The sequence below is a fragment of the Scyliorhinus torazame genome, chromosome 13, assembly GCF_047496885.1.
Source record: "Scyliorhinus torazame isolate Kashiwa2021f chromosome 13, sScyTor2.1, whole genome shotgun sequence".
In the NCBI taxonomy this organism is placed as follows: domain Eukaryota; kingdom Metazoa; phylum Chordata; class Chondrichthyes; order Carcharhiniformes; family Scyliorhinidae; genus Scyliorhinus; species Scyliorhinus torazame.
The window spans coordinates 167,868,336-167,885,001 of record NC_092719.1 but is presented as its reverse complement, the minus strand read 5'-3'; the positions used below and the strand labels follow the sequence as shown (position 1 = coordinate 167,885,001).

The window sequence follows — 16,666 nt, the reverse complement described above, 5'->3', positions numbered from 1 at the left end:
GGAGAAGTAGTCGACCAGGAGTACGTAGTCACGCCCCTTGACGCAGAAAAGGTCTACACCTACTTTGGACCACGGAGAGGTCATGATCTCGTGCTGTTGCAGCGTTTCCTTGGGTTGAGCTGGTTGAAACTTCTGACAGGTAGGGCAGTCGAGGACTGTGTCTGCTATGTCCTGGCTGATACCCGGCCAATAGACCGCCTCCCGAGCTCTGCGTTGGCATTTCTCAACCACAAGGTGACCCTCATGGGAGTTGTCCCAGCACCATAGACCGCAAGCTCTGACGAATTAAGATTGAGTTTCAGAAGGATTCCCTCCACCACCGTAAGGTCGTCTTTTACGTTATAGAACTGGGAACATTGTCCCTTCTGCCAGCCATTGGTAAGGTGCTGCAGGATCCTTGGCCATCTCCTCACGAATTTGGATCACCCGTTCGTCAGAGGCCGGAAGGTTAGTGGCACACAACTGCACTTGCGCTTCTATGTGGCAGATGAAGTCACTTTATTCACACGGTGTGGTAATGGACCTGGATAGGGCATCTGCAATGATTAGCTCTTTGCCTGGCGTGTAGACAATTTTGAAGTCGTAGCGGCGTAGCTCAAGAAGAATTCGCTGTAACCGAGGTGTCATGTCATTTTAATCCTTCTGGATTTTATGGACTAGAGGCCTGTGGTCGGTTTCTACCGTGAATTTTGGCAGGCCGTCAACGTAGTCGTGAAACTTGACTATCCCTGTCAGGAGGCCCAGACACTCCTTCACAATCTGAGCATACTGTTGCTCAGTGGGCGTCATGGCCCTGGAGGCATACGCCACTGGAGCCCAGGACGAGGAGTCATCTCACTGAAGGAGCACCACCCAAATGCCATCCTGGCTTGCATCAGTCGATATCTTGCTTTCCTTGGTTGGGTCGAAGAACACTAGAACCGGGGCTGTGGTGAGCTTTGCTTTCAGCTCACGCTATTCCTCTTCACGCATGGGCAGCCACTGGAATTCCATCGATTTCTTGATGAGATGGCGGAGGGCCGTGGTGTGGGATGCCATATTGGGAATGAATTTCCCGAGGAAGTTGACCATCCCGAGGAAGCGGAGGATCGCCTTCTTGTCCTCAGAGGTCTTCATGGCGTTGATCGCCGAGACCTTGTCGGCATCTGGCCGCACGCCCTGCTGCGAGATGTGGTCACCCAGCAACTTAATATCCGATTGACCAAATGAGCACTTGGCCCTGTTGAGCTGGAGACCATGTTCATGAATTCGCTGGAATACCTTCTTGAGGCAAGCGGTGTGCTCCTGGGGCGTTGTGGACCAGATAATTACATCGTCAACGTATACTCGCACCCCCTCGATGCCCTCCATCATCTGCTCCATGATGCGGTGAAATACTTCGGAGGCAGATATGATCTCAAAAGGCATCCGATTGTAGCAATAGCGACCGAACGGGGTGTTGAACGTGCACAGCTTGTGACTGGACGCGTCCAGCTGTATTTGCCAAAAACCCTTGGGAGGCGTCCAGCTTAGTAAAGAATTTGGCATGAGCCATCTTACTGGTCAACTCTTCACGCTTTGGTATCGGGTAATGCTCCCGCATGATGCTGCGGTTGAGATCCTTAGGCTCAATGCAAATGCGAAGCGCCCCCGACGGCTTCTTTACGCAGACCATGGAGCTGACCCAGTCTGTTGGCTCTGTGACCTTCGATATGATGCCCTGGTCTTGGAGGTCCTGTAATTGCTTCTTCAGACGATCCTGGAGGGGTGCCGGATGGGTGGGGTGAGGGGTGCATGAATTACAGGGGTGGCATTCGGCTGGAGCAGGATTTTATATCTGTATAGGAGCGTGCCCATTCCATCGAATACGCCATGGTACTGCGTGATAATGTCATCTATGTCAGCTTGCAAGTTTCCATCAGGCGAGGTCGTCACCGGTGATGATGACATGGTGTGGACTCACTGAACCAGGGTCTGGAACTTGCAGGCTCGAGCAGAGCAGGGACGTTCTGTCAGGCCCGACAATTTCAAACCGCAGTGTTGCCTTGATCGCCTTGTTGGAGACCCCTAGTTGACAGGAGCCACTAGCAGCTATGGCATTACCATTGTAGTGAAGGAGCTGGCAGGCTGGTGGAAGAATGCTTGGTTTGGCACGGATGGTGTAGAGGTCGGATTTTGAGATGAGGTTCGCTGAAGCACCGGTGTCCAGTTTAAATCGGATGCGAGCCTCGTTAACCGCGAGGACAGCACACCATTCATCGGCGGGATCCACACTGAGGATCAAGAGGCATTTCGCCGTTGCGGTGGAAGACAGCGCATGTGTAGTTATGATGCCCACCCGGTATGGGGTCTTGAGGCACTCAGCATCAGGGTCTGTTGGGCTGTCGGGATCGGAATCTGGCATGCCTTGTTGTATTGAGCGGACACTTCTGCGCCGCAGCTGGGATCGCCGGCAGCTGAGCGGTGGAGCAGATCTGCAAAGGGCTGCGTAGTGGCCAAGCTTGCCACACTGTAGACACTGGCGTCCTTTTGCCGGACATTGCTGCTTTAACTGGGCGGAGCCACAATTCGGACACGTCATGACACCGACGTCAGCGCATTCAGCGCGTCATCGCGCATGCGCAGTGCGGTCGGTCGACGTATGCACCTGCGCAGTCGGGTTGTCGGGCTCGTCGTCCACTCGGTCGTGGCGCACATGCGCAGGGACCCGGGAAAAGCGCGCGCAACAGCCACTCTCCTCAATGCCCTGCATTTGTGCAATGGCCTGCACCTGTTCCACCTCTTGGGAGGCCAACTTTGCAGTTTCTGCCGCCCGGATGTGGGAGTAACGATTCTTAGCATGCTCATGGACAACGTACGTCTCAATAGCGACAGAGAGGGTCAACTGTTTGACTTTCAGGAGCTGCTGCCGAAGGGAGTGGGAGTGGACCCCGAAAACGATCTGATCCCGGATCATGGAATCAGCTGTCAAGTCATAGTTACATGACTGCGCTAGGATGCGGAGGTGGGTCACGAAGGACTGAAAAGGTTAATCCTTACCCTGAAGCCTCTGCTGGAAAACATACCGTTCAAAGCTCTCATTCACCTCAATGTCGCAGTGGCTGTCAAACCTCAGCAGGACTGTTTTGAATTTTGTTTTGTCTTCGCCATCAGCAAACGTAAGGGAGTTGTAGATGTGGATGACGTGGTCCCCCACGGTGGAGGAACTTTTGCTTGAAGATTTTTCAATTGGCGCCGAGGTTGCCGGGGATGCGGAGGAGGCTGGATGTTTTCCATTTCACCGGATGGCTGCTTGCTGGTCAGTGCTGATTCACTCGAGGTAGATCCGTCAAGATCAGTATCAATCTGGTACCATGATGTGTTAGGCAGGTAGGTTCGATGTGGACTACACTCGATGCTAGAAACAGACGTCCAACACTGGAGAAAATCCAACACTTTTATATTCAACAAAAGAACTGATATACATATTCAGCTGTGGGTCGACACTATACTGAACTGACTGGAGACCTCGTAGTAGTCTGACCAGAATTACTAGCTACCGCATGGTGTTTACACTTGCTAGCTCGTGGACTCTGACTGTCTCAGTGGCTGGGTCCCAAGAGAGCGGGAAACCTAGTGCCCTCTGGCTTTATAGTGGTAGTGTCCTGTCTGGTGATTGGCTGCACTGTGTTGTGTGCTTACTGGTCATCCTGTGTGTCAGTCACTGCCTGTCTGCATCTCATTATATACATGACTGGATATTATGACAAGCAATTTTCCACATTGCCGGGTAGATGCCAGTGTTGTAGCTGGACTGGAACAGCTTGGCTGGAGGTGCAGCAACTTCTAGAGCACAAGTCTTCAGTTGTCAGAACCCATAGCCTTTGCAATATCCAGTTCCTTCATTCATTTCTTGATATCACCTGGAGTGAATTGTATTGACTGAAGACTGACATCTGTGATGCTGGGCACCTCTGGAGGAGACCGAGACTTGGCATTTCTGGCTGAAGACTGTTGCGAATGCCTCAGTCTTGTCTTTTGCACACATGTGCTGGGCTCCTCCATCATTGAGGATGGGGATATTTGTGGAGTCTCCTCCTCCATTGAATTGTTTAATTGGCCACAATCATTCATGGCTGGATGTGGCAGGACTGCAGAGCTTAGATCTGATGTGCCTGATTTTGTTGTGGAATCACTTAGGTCTGTCTATTACTTGATGCTTACGCTGTTTCTCACACAATTAGTCTTGTGTTGTAGCTTCACCAGGTTGACACATCATTTTTCTGTATGCCTGATGTTGCTCCTGGCATGCTCTCCTGCACTCTTCATTGAACCAGGGTTGATCACCTGCCTTGGTGGTAATGGTGGAGTGGGGGATATGCCGGGCCATGAGGTTGAATAAAATTCTACTGCTGCTGAATTTACAGTGCAGAAGGAGGCTATTCGGCCCACTGAGTCTGCACCGGCCCTTGGAAAGAGAACCCCACTAAAGCCCCACACCTCCACCCTATCCACCTAACCCAGTAACCCCACCTAATGTTTTTGGACACTAAGGGCAATTTAGCATGGCCAATCCACCTAACCTGCACATCTTTGGACTGTGGGAGGAAACCGGAGCACCTGGAGAAAACCCACGCAGACACGGGGAGAACGCCCAGACTCCGTACAGACAGTGACCCAAGCCGGGAATCGAACCTGGCACCCTGACAGTGTGAAGCAACCGTGCTAACCACTGTGCTGCCCAGAGCACCTCATGGATGCCCAGACTGGAGATGTTAGATCTGTGTGAAGTCCATCCCATTGAGCACAGTGGTAGTGCCGCGCAACATGATGGAGGGTATCCTCAATGTGAAGATGGGACTTTGTCTCCCCAAGGACTGTGTGGTGGTCACTTCTACCGATACTATCATGGAGAGATGCATCTGCAGCAGACAGATTGGTGAGGAGGAGGTCAAGAATGTTTTTCCCTCTTGTTGGTTCCCTCACCACCTGCTGCAGTCCCAGACTAGCAGCTATGTCTTTTAGGACCTGGCCAGCTTGGTCTGTGGTGGTACTACCGAGCCGCTCGGTGATGGACATTGAAGTCCTCCATCCAGAGTATATCCTGCATCCTTGCCACCCTCAGTGCTTCCTCCAAGTGGTGTTCAACATGGAGGAGCACTGATTCATCAGCAGATGGTGTCCAGTACATGGTAATCAGCAGGTTTCCTTGTCCATGTTTCATGGGGTCCAGAGTTGATGTTGAGGACTCAGAGGACAACTCCCTCCAGACTGTATACCACTGTGTGCCACCTCTGTTGGGTGTGTCCTGCTGGTGAGTTAGGACACTCTAATGTCACCCCACAGCCACCGGCGGATAACAGGCCGCTGTTCACGAACAGGAAGGGGTACCACTCCATGAACATACAGCTGGTCTGTGATCATCAGATGCGCATCATGCACGCCTGCGGCCGATACCCGGGCAGTGTACATGACTTGTTCATACTGGTGCACTCTGTGATCCCCAACATGTTCGAGGTGCACCTCCCAGCTACGGGGCTGGCTGCTGGGCGGCAGGGGTTACCCGTTGCGGTCGTGGCTGATGATGCCTATACGGAGGCCACACACTGACGCAGAGACCAGCTACAACGACACTCATACAGCGACCAGGGGTGTGGTTGAGAGGTGCTTTGCGGTCCTGAAGATGCGCTTCAGGTGCCTGGACCGCTCTGGAGGGGCCTTCCAGTATGAGGCTAGGAGGGTCGCCCGCATCGTGCTGGTCTGCTGCGTCCTTCACAACATTGCGCAGCAGAGGGGCGATGTGCTGGAGGAGGATGAGGAGGAAGGGCAGGCCTTGTCCGACAAGGAGGGTGGGGGACAATGAGCGGACATGGGGCGTGGCCAGGCAAGGGAGGCCACATAACTCTACCGCCAGAGCCAGTGTGCACGGGACGCACTCGCCACAACATACTTAACAGACTAGGGAGGAGAGTGTGGGGGGGGGGGGGAAAATCGCTGGCCAGGGGCACGGACACCACGCTCCCACACATCCTCACCTCCCACACTACCAAACCCCCTCATCTCCGACACCCCCAAATTACCTGCATGCACACCCCCTCCGTTACACATACCTGCGCCACTACAAGCTGGGGGCACTGGGTTGCCAGTGACAATGGGTCTGTACATGGGCTGGAAAATGATGACAGCCCGCTCTGCGACGAGCTTAGTGCTCCACAGTATTTGACAATGTCTGACTCATGCCGACAGTAGCAGCTTCATCCTGGGTGATCCCTGCATGCGAGCTGGCCAGTCCATCACACTGTCGAATCGCTGGAGAGGGGGTGCTGGAGACGGTCGGTTAACTGGTGTCTAACATTCTGGCCTTTCGGGCTATTACACTATCCCTAGGTGGTTCCCGAGATAGTACAGCAGGAATGGAGGCGGACTGCTGTGACACCTGCCCTGCGACGAGGGTCCCCCTTGGCGCACGTCTCCTGGGGCGGTCCGGCCTGGAAGGGCCCGGCTGCTGCTCGGGCATCCTGGGTGGCGTAGTGCTGCCCTGTTCTTCCTGCTGCCCAGCAGATGCACCAGGGACAGGAGGGGAATGAGTCCAAGGTGCTGCAGTGTTCCAGCACCTCCCCTACAGGAGTCACTGGCACAGACCCCAGCACCTCTTCCTCCCTCGGGGTGCCCGATGGCCCCCTGGGCTACTCCATGGGACGGGGGTGCGAGCAGAGCCACCTCCTGAGGGCCCCCCCCTGGCGCTGACAGTTCTGGAGGCCCGCTCTGGTCTCAACAAGGGTCTGCATGTTCATGGTCATGGAACATGGAGTGGCGCATTTCCGTCTGTGACTGCACCACATTATGCTGGACTGTGCCACCACACTGGAGGGTCTGTGCCACACCAGCCAGTGAGTGGGCCGCGTCCCTCAGGGTGTGGACCACATCAGCCAGCGAGTGGGCCATATCACCCAGTGAGTGGGCCACGTCCCTCTGGGACTGGGTCTCCTCCCTCTGTGACTGCGCCATGCGGACTGCGCCTGGGCAATGTTGCCGATGCTCTCAGCCATGGCCTGCTGTAACTGGGCCACGCTGAGTGCCGCTCCAATCTCCAGGTGGCTCTGGCACATAGTTGCCTGTGAGGGGGCAGCCCTGTCCTGGGCCTCGGCCCCCGCCTGCACAGAATGCCCCAGGCCTTTCACAGATTGACCCATATCCGATACAGTCACCCCCATTGCCTCCACCGCAGATGCCACCCGTGCGGTTTCAGCCTGTGTGGCACGCATGGCCAGCACCACCCCCTGCACGCGGATGGGACTCCTCCACCGGCGTCTGCAGGTGCTGGACGCCGGCCATCATCCCCTCCCATAGTCCCCGACTCCCTGCCTGCATCTGCACTGTGGGTGGGACTGGATGTTCCAGGAGCCCAGGACCCGTCTGGACGGCAGCTGGTTCCTGGGTCCGGCCTGCCCTCCGACCGATCGGCCCCTCGGCTGCTCCGACCTCCATTTGCTGTACTGGACCAACTGTGTGGTGCGCACCAGATTGTGTCCCAGGGGCCTCTTCACTAATTTGCCCAACCAAGGTGATATCTCGGAGATGGTGGAGGGCGTTGGAGATAGCTGTGACAGAAAGTCTGTGTCCTCCTCCAACCCAAACTCCAGGGTCTCAGGAACACAGGCTGGTGTTCAGGCTGCTCTCCAATCAGTGCTCTGCCATCCGGGAGGCACCGGCTCTGGCACTGGCTGGGGGCTCTGGATGGAGTGGGACCCTCTCCAGCAGGTCCTGTAAGACACAAGATGGCATATATGGTTAGACAGCTGGACGGGGGGTGCGGCGAGAGTGTGAGGGGGGGAGGGGGGGGGGGGGGTGGAGACACGCGTGTCATGAAGATCCGCAACTAGGCAGGGGTCTCACTTCCTCATCCGCCTCCGACCTCTGTCGGCGACATCCCTGTCCTCCAGGCCGCCGACCACGTTCAGTGCCCTCTGCTCAGGCACGGTGAGGGGCCACAGCTCTGGTGCTCCCCCTCCTGTCTTCTCCCGCTCCCGGCGGTAGTGCGCAACCTTGTCCTTGGGTGGGGGAGAACACAAACAACGACACTGTTAGACAGTCCCGCACATGCAGCACAGGAGTTGGGTAGATGATGTCATCCGTGGCACTGGCTGGCATGGGTGCAGTCATGTGGGCAGGGTGGGGGTCCGACTTACATGTGTGGGGGGGTAGGGGATTGGTGCCAGGGGCACAGCGCTGCATACTCACCCTGGCTGCCAGAGGAGGTTGTGCAGTTTCTTCCTGCATTGGATGGCAGTCTGGGCAACTTCACCAACGGCGCTGTCTGCATCTGCCAGCTGCACCCAGGTACAGCCAACGGCAGCACCTGATGACCTTCCTCCCGGGCCGGGGTACAGGATCAGCTGCCTCTCCTCCACGGCGTCCAGGAGGGTCTCCAGCTCTGCGTCCCGGAACCGTGGCGCTGCTCTCCTTCCAGCTATGTTGGCTGCAACGGGGTGTGTGTGTGTTTGTGTGTGTGTGTGGGGGGGCAATTAATCGCTTAAGTGCGGCTGCAGCTGTGCGGCAATAACAAAACCGGCGAATCCTAACAGTGGCGTTTCACGTGACAACGGTGCTAGTCCCTTTAGATTGGTGAATCGTTGCACCTGAAGCACCGTTTTTGCAGTCGTAAAAGTCCACAATTTTCACGATGACATCAGCACTTCAGAAACGGAGAATGCAGCCCCTGGTTTCTTCAATCCAAAGGCAAGATCCTACTCACTGTGCTGAACCATAGAGAGACTTACTATCTGATCTTTGCAGAGTAAATAGTTTGTGAATTTCAGGTATATCTTTAGAGAATCTTGTATCTAATTCTACAATGGTTTCCTCAGCACTCTTTCCCTCAAAGCCCATCTCCATGACAATGTGAACCACATAAGCCTTATATCGAGGTAGAAATGTTGATAGGGCCTAGGCCCTAACTATTTCTGTCTTGGAATTAATTAGACATTTTAAAGTATAGCTGTTCACAAATTGACATTAACACATCCCTGGGACTTGAAGACAGTCTATCCACCGATATCACAACTTTGTGGGTCATTGTTTACAGGTATGAATATTCCACATCACCCTCCCAGTAAAACACTCTGGCCTTCCCTTTAATCTACTTGTTGCCAGCAAAACTCAGAAAAGGTTACATGATCCCCTTCATTTTTCTCAAATTAAAGACAATTCCAAAACAGAATAATCTGATAAAACCTCACTCCTAATAGCAAACAATGGCACTGTTCCCAGACAAAACTGTGTACAGGATTAGAATTGTACCTACAAATATTTTGTGATTTATTTTGATGTATATCTCAATGATTTTTCATTTTTTCTCACACTTAATCAAACATCATGCTGGCACCTACCTCACACCCAAAAATGAGTGAGATGTTCTGATCTGGAATACACGAGTGATCCAAGCAGATTCAATTGTAATTTTCAAAAGTGAATTGATTACATATTTGAATAACAGATTGCAGTGCTATGGAGAATGGGCAAGGGAGTGGGACTAATTGGGCAGCTCCGACAGTCAACACATGCACAGTGCTGTATGATTTGCTGTGTCAGACATTACTCTACTTCTGGAACTGGAACCTCTGACTCAGAGGTTGTGGGCCCTAGTTCCATTCCCACTCCAAGACTTGAGCATAAATATTTAGGCTGATATTTTAGTTCAGCACTGAGAGTGCACTGCACTGTTAAAAGTGATGTCTTTCAGATGAAAGTCTCACCTGTCTTCCCATGTGAATGTAAAAGATCCCATGGCATTATTTCAAAAAAGAGCTGGAGATCCCCAGTGTCCTAGTCAACATTTATCCTTCAATTAATAGTGCAAAAACAGTATCTGGTCATTACCATATTGCCATTTGTGGGATCTTGTGGTGTGCAAATCAGCTTCCACGTTTGTCTGCCAAGTTTCCTGCATAACAACTATGTCTGCACTTCAAAAGTACTTCATTGGCACTTTATAATGTCCTGTCGTCATAAAAAGGTATTGTGTAATAAGAACAGAGAAAAGTTCAGCACAGGAACAGGCCCTTCAAGCCTGCACTGACCATGCTGCCCGTCTAACCTCTAACCTTCTACACTTCCGGGGTCCATATCCCTCTCTTCCCATAATATTCATGCATTTGTCAAGATGCCCCTTAAATATCACGATCCAACCTCGCTTCCACCACCACCTTCTCCGGCAGCGAGTTCCAGGCACCCACTACCCTCGCACATCTCCTCAACTTTGTCCCTCACATCTTAAATTTACATCCCCTACGAATTGACTCTTCCACCCTGGGAAAAAGCTTCTGACTATCCACTCTATCCATGCCCCTCAAATTATCAAGTTTCCATCGTTCCAGTGAGAACAAACAGAGTTTATCCAACCTGTCCTCGTAGTTAATGCCCTCCATACCAGGCAACACCCTGGTAAACCTCCTCTGTACCCACCCCAAAGCCTCCACATTCTTCTGCTCGTTTGGCGACCAGAATTGAACACTATATTCCAAGTACAGCCTAACTAAGGTTCTATACAGCTGCAGCATGAAATGCCAATTTTTTTAAACTAATGTTGCAAGTTTTTCTTTACTTTGATGAATTTTAATTCCTGATCAGCCAAACTCTACAATTCTCCCCAAATGAACAAAATATCTTCAACTTGAAATGTTAACTTTGTTTTTCAGACAGTGTTGACCTGCTCAATATTTCCAGTATTATTTTTAAATTTCAGATTTCCATCTGCAGAATTTTGTTTTTGTGGTGTGTTTCCTGGCCAAAACTATTTCTATCCCTTCTTCTACCAATCGGTCTTTTAATGGGGATCAGATGACATTCGATCTATTATTATATAATTTTCACATTAGAAAGTTTCCAAGTCTTCTGGAAATTTGAAAAATATTAGGATAGCATTACAAATAAATGGAAGATCTACATGCATAATAATTAAACAGTTTAAATGTTTTTAGATAATCGTTTCACCTTTTCTTTGTATCAAAAACAATCAATGCCAGCTATGTCAAAAACCAGTTAACTTACTTTTTGGACTGCAGGGCTGCCGCAAAGCTTCCATTTTGCAACTGGATCTTTACCTTGTGAGCTGAAGATTTCTACAAATGGTCCTCCCTTTAAATAAAAAGTTGTATGATTGTTTTCCACTTTGAGAAAGTAGGAAATAAAATTCAAACAGTCGTCAACCAACACCAAATTACAGACATGAAAGAAATTGACAACGGTCGGGAACCACTCCGGAAAACATTCAACAATAAGTGCACCATCATAAAAGGGTGAGAAAAATTATATTGCGTAAATATAAATCCTTGCATTGTACAAAAGACCTTGGTTAGCTCTGAAAGACGTTAGTATTGCCTACAATATACGCGCACCATGATTAAAACTTTGATCATGGTTAAGCATAAACATGGCAACGTTACCTGATACTCGTTCTTGAACATACTGCAAGACGGTTAGAAAGATGTATGCCAGTTTAATGAAGAAGATGCCCAAAAACAACAATGTTGTTTTCACCGGCCGCCAGCTGTTTTCACGGTCCGACCGAACCGGCCTCCGGCTGAAGAACAACTCGTAGCTCCAGCCACCATTTTGCACCTGTTGCGCATTCGTCCAATCAGAGGGCAGAATCCCGCCGCTCGCGAGGAGAACACGTGCTGAAGCTCCCGGGTTGTCATGGTGACACGGACGCTGCAGCAGGACCGTTTGTTGCCTATGCGCGTGCGCCCAGTTCTTGATGCTAAAAGGTGCTTCAGTTGGACCTCTGCCGTGGTGCTGTGTTGAAGGTTGAGCTGCGGGAGCCAGCAGTTTTATTTCTGAATTCATTTAAAGCGCTATTTTAGCGCCCAATGCTGTTAGCTTAGCCCTCTCTTGGTAGCACACCTTGTGAGCCAAAAGGTGTGCCTTCAAGCTCCACCCCAGGATCTCACAGCAGGTCATCAAGACTGAGCCCTCAGTGCCTTCAGAGGCGCAGTCTTTCAAATGGGATCTTAGGCTGAGGTGCTGTCTGCCTGTCTGCCAGGTCGGTGGAGAAGATCCCAGAGCAAGAGACAGTGGAGGTCCAAAGAGACTTGGGGATCCAGGTGCACAGATCATGAAAATGTCATGAACAGGTACTGAAAACTATCTAAGAGGCGAATGGAATACTAGCATTTATATCCAGAGGATGAGAATATAAGGGGGTGGAAATCATGCTTCAGCTATACAAAGCCAAGAGAAGACTTGGAATATAATGAGCAGTTCTGAGCACTGTACCTTAGGAAGGGTATATTTATTTTCATTGATAGACTTCAATAGGACATAGGCAAGCTAGTGGAATGGGAACACGAGAAATTCAACACACAGTGTGAAATGGTACATCTTGTTAGGAAGGAGGAGCGGAAGCAATATAACTTAAATGGCACAATTCTAAAGAGGATCCAGGAACAGCGAGATGTGGGAGTATGTGTGCTTAAATCATTGAAGGCAGCATGACAGGTTGGGAAAATGTTAGAAAAGGCAAATGGATCTTTTATTTGTAAATAGTATACATTATTATGAACTATTATGACACTCTGATTTGGCCTCAGCTGCAGTATAGTGGCCAATTCTGGACACCGTACTTTAGGATGGATATGAAGGCATTAGAAAGACAATATTTACGAAAATGGTTCAAGGGATTAGGGTCTTCAGTTATATAGATAGATTGGATAAGCTCAGTTTTTCTCCTGAGAAAATAGAAGATTGGGAAAAAATGTGATAGAAGTGTTCAAAATGAGGTATTTACACAGAGAAAATGTTCCTATTGGCAGAGTGGTGGAGAACCAGAGCACACTGATTTAAGGTGAATGGAAAAATGACCATTGGTCACATAAGGGAAAACATTTTCATGCAACCAGTGTTTTTTTAAAATTCATTCATGGGATATGAGCATCACTAGCAAGGCCCAGTATTTGTTGCCCAATCCTAATTACCCATCAGACATTGGTGAGGAACTGCCTTCTTGAATTCCTGCTGTCCATGCAGTGTACACTCAGAGTGCTTTTTGGGAGGGAGTTCCAGGATTTTGACCCAGCAGCAATGAAGGAGAGGCAATATAGTTACAAGTCAAGATGGTGTGTGATTTGGAAGGGGGCTTGCAGGCGGTGATGTTAGGTTAAGATCTAGAATGCACACCCTGCGAGTGTCATAGAGGCAGGTATGACTGGGGCTTTTAAAAGGAAATTAGATAAGCACTTGAAGAGAAAGAAATTACTGGGCTACTGGAAAAAGGTAGGGGAGTGATAGTAGCTGAGTTGCTCATGCAGAGAGCCAGCACATACACAGTGGATTAAACAGCCTACTTCTGTGCTGTGACCATTCTATGATTCTGTATTTGCAATGGAGAGAGTGCAGCGTAGATTTGCTAGAATGATAATAAAAGCAAAATACTTTAGATGCTGAAGATTGAAATGAAAACAGAAAGTGCTGAAACAATTCAGCAGGTCTGACAGTATCTGTGGAGAGAGAAAAAGAGTTATGCCTGGATTTTCCGTTCCTGAGACTAAGTGTTGACGCCGGGCAGGATCCGTGGACTTCCACAACAGCAAAACTGGTGCCGCACCTGGACAGATTCAGTGACTGTTAAGGGGCTAGCACTGGCGCCACGTGGAACACAATCGATTCCAATAAGAAATGGTGCAGGATTCGCTGGTTTCACGACTGACACTCAAGACGTTAACAAGCTGCAGCCGCATTTAGATTTCTTACTGTGCCCACCCCAGTCCAATACCCACATCTCCACATCATTTATTGAATACTAATGTTTTAAAGTTCCTTATTCTCATTAGATCCTGGTTCCCTACTAATTCTGGATCATTTTTTGTATCTTTTAACATGAAGTCAGAAAAGAAAAGAAAGATTTGCATCTACATAGTCCCTTTCAGAGCTACAGAATGTCCCAAAGCTCTTTACAATCAATTCACTTTTGAATTGCAGTCACTATTGTAGGAAATGTGGCAGCCTCTGCACAAGAGAAGCTCCCACAAGTAGCAATGTGATAATGATCAGGTAATCTGTTTTTATGATGTTGATTGAGGGATTAAATATTTACCAGCACTCCAGGGATAACTCCCTTGCACTTACTCAGAATAGTACCATGGAATATTTTACATCAACCTGAGAGGGTTTAATATTTCATCTGAAAGACAACACCTCTGAGAGTGCAGCATTCTCTCAGTGTGGCTTTGTATGTCTTCTTTGATTATTGTGACACAAGATACAAAATACAGATACAAAAACAAAATATATTTAACATCCCACATTTTCTTATTTTTTGTTATAATTTACCTTCTCTCTGCCTCTGAGGAATCCAGGTTTGTATTTGTGAATCTCTTCCTTTTTTATTAGAAGTGTTCGTCGAAGGGGCAGCACGATGGCGCAGTGGGTCAGCCCTGTTGCCTCACGGCGCCGAGGTCCCAGGTTCGATCCCGGCTCTGGGTCACTGTCCGTGTGGAGTTTGCACATTCTCCCCGTGTTAGCATGGGTTTCGCCCCCACAACCGAAAGATGTGCAGGTTAGGTGGATTGGCCATGCTAAATTGTCCCTTAATTGGAAAAAATGAATTGGGTACTTTAAATTTATTTAAAAAAAGAAGTGTTTGTCGAAAATTACGAAACTATTATACATAGAAACATACATAGAAAATAGAAGCAGCAGGAGGCCATTTGGCCCTTCGAGCTGTTGCTAACTTTTGGTTGGTTCAATTGGCTCTGTTTTATAACCTTTGCTCTAGAGTCGCCAGGTATCTTTATGATACCGCCACGAGGTTCATGTTCAAGTAATGATCAATAACTCAACACACCAATTAGTAAGATTCAAATCAAAACACATTTATTATACACAGTAAATCGCTACTCATGCATAAACTCTACTTTCTAGGCTATTTCTATCACTAACAGGCCTATACTAAGCTTCGGACTGGCCCACCGGGTCAGGGGAACAAATGGCCTTTCGTTCAGGTCCTCAGTCTGTGGGATTCAAAGCTGGTATGGACTGGTAGCTAAGAGCACCTATCTCGTAGCGAGCGTTGACTTGAGACTTACTTTCTTGGCGGCAACAAGACAGGTCACTGTCAAGGGTTGGTTCAAGTTGCTGAGTGACCCTGCCAAAGAAGGACGATTTGAACTTGGGGGCTTTACTTTATAGTCCCCAGGGGCTTTGCGCCCTTCGGGGCGGACTCCGTACCTGGTTTCAAGTGATTGGACTTCGTTCCAATCGCTTGGTTCGATTTCTCCAATACTGGAGCTGTTCCCTGATCGTTGGGCGGTCTTTAGGTGTCCGTTAACCTCTTTTGTGTTGGCTCCTGCTGGCTCCGAGGAGTCTGGCTTGGCCTTGTTTACCTTAAAATGTTTCGATTGTTCCCGGGGATCGCTCATTACTATGTAGATGGCTGCTACATTACTATGCAGATGGCTGCTTGTATCGATGCTGTCTGAGTTTCTGCAGAGTCTAATACAAAGTAACTTTGCACCTGCTAGTTTTTGCCTGTGTTGGCTGAATTTCCCTTCAGCCTTTGCGGTTCTCCATTTTAAGTCGGGAAGTGGCCAACTCAGGTGGCTACACACCCTCATTGTGATCCTAACGCGATGCGTGAAGGATCACATAACTGCGTTGTCTTCATTCCCTAACCCGGCGAGCACTCTTCTATGGCCTCTACACTGACCATAACTATGCAAGAAAATTTCAACTAACATTCTAAGTGGCGCTATGTCAAAACAGGGACATGCATTACAAAATAATAAAAAAACGGTACCTCTAACTGTCCATAATAAACTACACTCACTCAAACATTCGATCATACTAACTTCCTTAATGAAACAAACTAAATCGTAGCACCATTATTCACATTTTTCCTGGCTTGGCAGTCAAGCTCAGGATTGTACAATCGCTCATGAAACACATTTCTTTATTCACAAAAAGAATGCAAACGAATGTTCTTTATTATAGATCGCGGGGGTCGGGGGTCTGGTCATAACCAAAAATAGGGGATCTTATCCTATATACCGGGGTGCGAGCGCGGTAGGCTCTCCTTCACCATTTCCTCATGCGGATAATCTGCACGATGCTGCAGAGTATCGCCAATACTAGTAGGGATTCTATTAAGTAGGACAGGGAGTACCAGGTTATAAACCTGTCACATCAAGATGGTGTGTTGTCGCTTGTGACTGGGCTCTGGGTGCTATGGGGAAGTGAATCATTAACGGCCTGGGGGGGGGGGTTGGGGTCAGGGGGTTCGTGTTCGCGCGCAACCAAATGTTCATTAGGGTGATGAGCAACATGGAGGATGTCCTCATGGTTCTTCTTTCTCTTCTCTTCTTTTCTCTTTGCTGGAGCTTCTGGTGTTCTGTGGGATCAAGCATAGTGTCTGTTACTATCTTGGTTTAATATCTCGTCTGTTAGTATGTCTGTCCTTCAGTGCCAATTCTCCCTTTACAATTTGTCACCATGTGTGGCTCCCTCATTTTTTTTTTTAAACCAAATATTCCGGACAAGACACACTTAACAAATACTGAAACAGTGTGAGCCGACTTGCAGGCTGTGCGATTTACCATCCAAATGTTTGAGGATGTAAATAGCATAGGGTTGGCAACCTAAGGGTCGCCTGAAACAAAACAAAACCTTTTGAACCAAAATTGCCGAAATGAGGTACGTATGGGCCGCGACGGGT

At 49.2% G+C, this 16,666-nt stretch overlaps 1 protein-coding gene across 2 annotated transcripts in view; it reads right to left on the bottom strand.

Annotated features, from left to right (window-relative positions):
* The window catches only part of cfap20dc (CFAP20 domain containing), a 692,307-nt gene extending 680,719 nt beyond the window's left edge, over positions 1-11,588 (bottom strand). For both annotated transcript variants that reach the window (XM_072472373.1, XM_072472374.1), the window contains exons 1-2: positions 11,403-11,588; positions 11,008-11,094 (exon numbers count right to left, since the gene is read on the bottom strand). In XM_072472373.1, coding sequence (XP_072328474.1) covers positions 11,008-11,094; positions 11,403-11,423 — 108 coding nt within the window. In that variant the 5' untranslated portion in view covers positions 11,424-11,588. The remainder of the gene's footprint in view (positions 1-11,007; positions 11,095-11,402) is intronic.
* Positions 11,589-16,666: the final 5,078 nt, after the last annotated feature.